The sequence below is a fragment of the Acanthisitta chloris genome, unplaced genomic scaffold (assembly GCF_000695815.1).
Source record: "Acanthisitta chloris isolate BGI_N310 unplaced genomic scaffold, ASM69581v1 scaffold44002, whole genome shotgun sequence".
Taxonomy (NCBI): domain Eukaryota; kingdom Metazoa; phylum Chordata; class Aves; order Passeriformes; family Acanthisittidae; genus Acanthisitta; species Acanthisitta chloris.
The window spans coordinates 18,901-23,814 of record NW_008662956.1 but is presented as its reverse complement, the minus strand read 5'-3'; the positions used below and the strand labels follow the sequence as shown (position 1 = coordinate 23,814).

At 37.0% G+C, this 4,914-nt stretch overlaps 1 protein-coding gene across 1 annotated transcript in view; it reads right to left on the bottom strand.

Annotated features, from left to right (window-relative positions):
- Positions 1-2,758: 2,758 nt before the first annotated feature.
- The window catches only part of PRPF4B (pre-mRNA processing factor 4B), a 20,995-nt gene continuing 18,839 nt past the window's right edge, over positions 2,759-4,914 (bottom strand). Inside the window, exons 13-15 of the mRNA XM_009070788.1 lie at positions 4,531-4,682; positions 3,974-4,060; positions 2,759-3,302 (exon numbers count right to left, since the gene is read on the bottom strand). Of these exons, the coding sequence (XP_009069036.1) occupies positions 3,099-3,302; positions 3,974-4,060; positions 4,531-4,682 (443 nt within the window). The 3' untranslated portion in view covers positions 2,759-3,098. The remainder of the gene's footprint in view (positions 3,303-3,973; positions 4,061-4,530; positions 4,683-4,914) is intronic.

The window sequence follows — 4,914 nt, the reverse complement described above, 5'->3', positions numbered from 1 at the left end:
AACAGGAAGTATCAGCTGGATGAGGGACTGAAATCCACTTGTTTTGAATAACCCCTGTCAGCTAGTCTCTGTATCATCAATTAAGTCTGACAGAATTAAATAATGAACCTACTGAAGTTAAAGAAAAAAATCATGAGTAATACAGCATCTGCTTAAATGTTTACTAGTTATCACGTGTATTTTAACCAAATATAATGGCAGATTTTTTTTCTTAAATGCCATAGATTTTGCCCTGATCATTCTATCACTTTAAGAAAACCACATTTAATGAGTAAACCTTATCTACCTCCATTTAACCACAATAAAAAAATCCTCTTAAACCAGAAATGACACAATCTATGTAACAAATTCTAATACAGCAAGTATGCTTCAGGAACTATCAGTACTGCAGCAGTGTTAATCAATTCTAAACTGAAATGCTGGGAATCAAAAGATTAAGACAGAACTAGATGAAGAGTATTTTTCATATCTTTTATAGGACAGAAACCTTTGTTCATGTCTTCTGGTAGCCATCATCTTCTTTTGAGCTGCACCTACAACACAAAGAACAAGTAAACGAGCAACTTTATGCTTCTCCAGGATAGCTTAAAACAGTTCTGTAGGCATTAAGGGGCATCTTTTCTACTGCTTTGTTTCTGTATCGCCAACTCATTTCATTGTTGCATATTCCTACTTTAAGAATAATGTACAAAGCAACAGAAAGAACAAGCTACCACTACATCTGTGTAAAAGTGCCCTCAGAAGTGCTGCCTGCTGTACAAGTGCAAGTTATACTTGCTGTATTTAACTAGAAAGCAACTAGTGATTCACCAAACGGCAAAGCTAACTTCTTTCATTTCCTGTATGAAAAGGATACCTTAATATGCAGAAATAAGGAGAGATTATTTTTATTAGGAATTTTACAATATAAATTGAGAAGAGACAGGCTGAAGGTTCCAAATAGGCATACAAAACTACCCATCTCCTGCTTGTTTTCGTGGTTAGTTCATTACATCTCCTTGGTGGGGTATTCCCCACCAGCAGAATGACTGCTTTGTGGCATTTTTCCATTCTTGAGTGCACTAAGAGTGCATGATTGTTGCCATTATGTACCTAGATGGATACAAAAATCCTTCTTAGTTCCAAGTATTATAAAGTACGTGAAACCAGTGGGGTTTTCACAGCTTGTCAGAATATATTAATACAAAATGAAAAGAAGAACTTCTTAACCTCGTCAAAGAGAACATTAAAACAGCAGTTTTAATGGACCTGAAAGGGCTGATCCTGTTTTCCTCACCCTGTATAACCAACTCAATTGTCTCAAGCTCTTTTAACTCGTTGCTAAATGTTTATCTACACATGCTGTCAGAAATAACCTTGTTAGGAAGGTGAAGTTGGTGTCTCAGCAAATCAGACCCATGGAGTAGGCGTTGAGTGGCCTGTGACTCGCTTTCCTTTTTTCTCTTTCAGCACCATCAAAAGGAAAAGTGAGAAAAACAGCACAAACATTAGTTAAAGCCTGAATTTAATCCCATGTCCTACAGGAATAATTTCATTACAATGAAAGCAGACAGACAGTATCTGTAGGGTTTTTTTGCTTTGCTTTTGTTTAAGCAGCGATAATTATCTATTTAATTTACATAGCCTATAGCTCTCCCAAAGATCATAACATTTAATAATCCCTCTAATTAAATGATTAATAAGGAAATGCAGGGGTGGATCTTACGAATTACCTGATTTACCATCACTGAAGACAGATTCTTTTAAAAATGGCTACAAATGCCTTGTTCACAAAAGACTTTATTATCTAATGATGCATACTGAAAACATACAGAAATCTGCATGGTCCACTTTACATGCAGCAGAACAATCTTCACTTTACAATAAGTAAGTGTCAACTGTTTTATGCAAGAGACAACACTTTAAAGTCACATTTCTTAAAGAAAAGCTTCATTTACAAAAGAAATAAAAGGTAAAGAAGCAATTACCGCTTTTAAAAAGCAGCTGCTTTGTTCAAGAGTGGAAGGTTTATGCCTGTATTGAAAGACAACATGATCACAAATAATGAAAACAATGAACAAATGAAACACTTTTAGCATAAAGCAGTACACTTTCAAAATGACATACAAATAGTTAAAAATTTCCTTATGTTGTCTATCTATCCTTTAGATATAAGGTCTTTCGAATGAGATCCCAACGTACGTAATTACTAAATGAAAACCCTTCTGTAAGTATTGGTTCTATGTCATAGTGAACTGTATTTAACAAAATGTATACAAAGTCTATAGCAAGTTGAATAAAAAAATGAAAGTAATAAGAAACAGTACACTGAAGGCGCTCTATCCATCAAGTGCGCTCTCTCCAAGTTTGTAAATGTGATGAACAGAACAGAAGCTGTAACTATGCCACGGTTGCAATGCCAGAAAATAAAACAAGATCAGTTATCAAACATGCAGGGAATTCTGCCACAATGCTATTGCCTCTCATTTGTCAGTTGTTCCAGTAAAATAACAGCTTAAACACCGGTGATGTTGATGGGTTAGCTTACCTTCAGTGTACTGAAAGTTGTACACAACCTGCTTTAAAAGAGGAGACCATCCCTGCGGGCAGGCTCAAGAAGGAACAGACCCCCTTCGGCACTGACTACACCAAGGGCATGCTGCTGTGGCCTGCACACACACACCTAGGAAAATGTGAATATAAACAGCATTTATGCTGGCCATTTTGTAAAGACAAAAATGAAGCCAAGTCTGCTAAAAACAAATCAACCACCCAAGTATTACTGCTCTCTTTTTTTTTTCTTTCTTTTTTTTTTTATAACAGATGCTTTTCTCTTTTTATAATATATACGAACTGCAACCATATACATTAGCATTGTACTTTTGTGCAGTCTTGGCAATTAAAACAGTTCTACAGTGAAAATTTTCACATAAGACACAAAACAGAATTACTCTAACATTTCTAAAAGAAATATCAGCCTTGATGTTAATTCAAATGTATCATTTCTTCCTCAACTTTGCAGGGGAAATATTTATGTTTATATACATTAATAACTGCTGTGAAATTTCTTCAGTCTTTGTATCTTAATTACTCAAACCCTTTGAACTTCTTCATCTGGCTTAGATTTTTTCCTGGATGAAGGCGTGCTGCAGAGCCTGGTTGATGCTAATCCGTTTAGCTGGGTCTAGCATTAGAATCTGGTCCAACAAGTCCTTCAGCTGGTGCACTTTTTTACGCTGGTCTTCAGGGAGTCGTTGGCACCCAATCAAGTCTGCTAATAGGTCCTTGGTTGGATTAATGGTGCTCATAACAGTAACCTTCTCCTGCAAACACAAAAACGGTAACCTTGGAGAGCGGAAGTCATGCACAAACCCCCTACCCAGCCCTTTCACAGAGCTTCAGCAGCTTTTCTGCAGGGCTGTCTAGTGCCTGAGCAGCAACACCCTGCCATCACACGGCCAGTAAATCCTCACGTGGGCAGAGAGAAGAGCAGAAAGAATGCTGCTGGGGGTAGGCTAGGCTGCATCTTTCACCACCAGCAGGTGCACACATGAACCTACTATCTCAGTTAACTGAGAACATCACAAGTCCACATGGAAAGATGCCATGTCTGACCACTAGTTAGTCCTGTGGTTCTTGTTACGTGTAGTATGTTAAAATGATACCAAGATGAGCAGTAACCTCATACAACATAAGCACATCACACTGAAGTTGGACATCCTTCTCTAAAACAAAGACAAATGCCCTGATGCCCTGGACATCTATCAGATTAAACTCAGATTTCTCTTAAACATGTTCCTACACCATAGGGGAAAAAAAAAATCCCTTTTTGCCGTTTTATACCTATGTAATCTGTCCACGCTGCTGCAGAAGGACATTCTAATTAGCTTATAAAATCTTGTTTTGAATTAAGTCAAGGGACATTTCAAAGACCATAATAGTAGGAAAACTTAGAAAAAAAAGTATTACATTAGTCGACACATTAGGAACTTACCCTTTCCGTCACTTTATCTACTTCTATATACATAAAGTTGAGATTTTGATCAAAGTGCTGATCTTTGAACACACCTTTCCGAATCATCTGGAAAATGAGGGAGACCCAAGAGTTTCAAGGCAAGTTCTCTGTCTTACAAATTTCACAATTAACATCTATGTCTACTAACTTACTGCGAGATGATTAATTTAATACTAATGAAAAATATATCAAAAGGACAGTAAAAAATGTCTAGATTGAATAAAAAAAATACAGTTCAAACCAGCTGAAAAAAGACATAGTATCTTCCATTGACTTACGTATTTTTTTCAGGTCAGTGCTTAGAAGGTTTCTGCTCTCACTTTATACTTAGTCTATGAAAAAGAAGCTGCACACTTTCACTTCATATGATTTTAAATCAATATCAATCACACAGAGCAATGCTTGGTATTTACTTACTCTTAAGAGAAGGCGTATAAGTCAAGAAACAGAATGCCAGGAGAAAAAAGAATGTATCTTCTACTGTTTATTACAGCAACTTCAGATGTTAATTAAAATAATGTACTTATTTTTCTTACCTTGTTTGGCATCTTTCCTTTGAGATCCATGGCAAGTTTCAACATATGGTTATTGGTTTTGCCAGGAAACAGTATTTTTCCTGTATAAAGTTCATACAATGTGCAGCCTACAGACCACATATCTATACCATAGTCATAGATTTTTCCTATAACTGAAACAGAGCAACTCCAGTTAATTCCATGAAGCCAGCCTTTGATACAAGAGCACAAAGTAGACAGATGTCCTGGGTTGCAGTGTGGGGGCTATCCATGGTATGTATTCTATTATCATCTCCACAAGCTGTTAAAGCAGGTGGGGCAGTGACCATTATCACCTTGTCCCTCCCTCAGGGGCTGTCTCTGGGCTGTCAAGGACCCATGCATGACACATCCTCCCAGTGATCC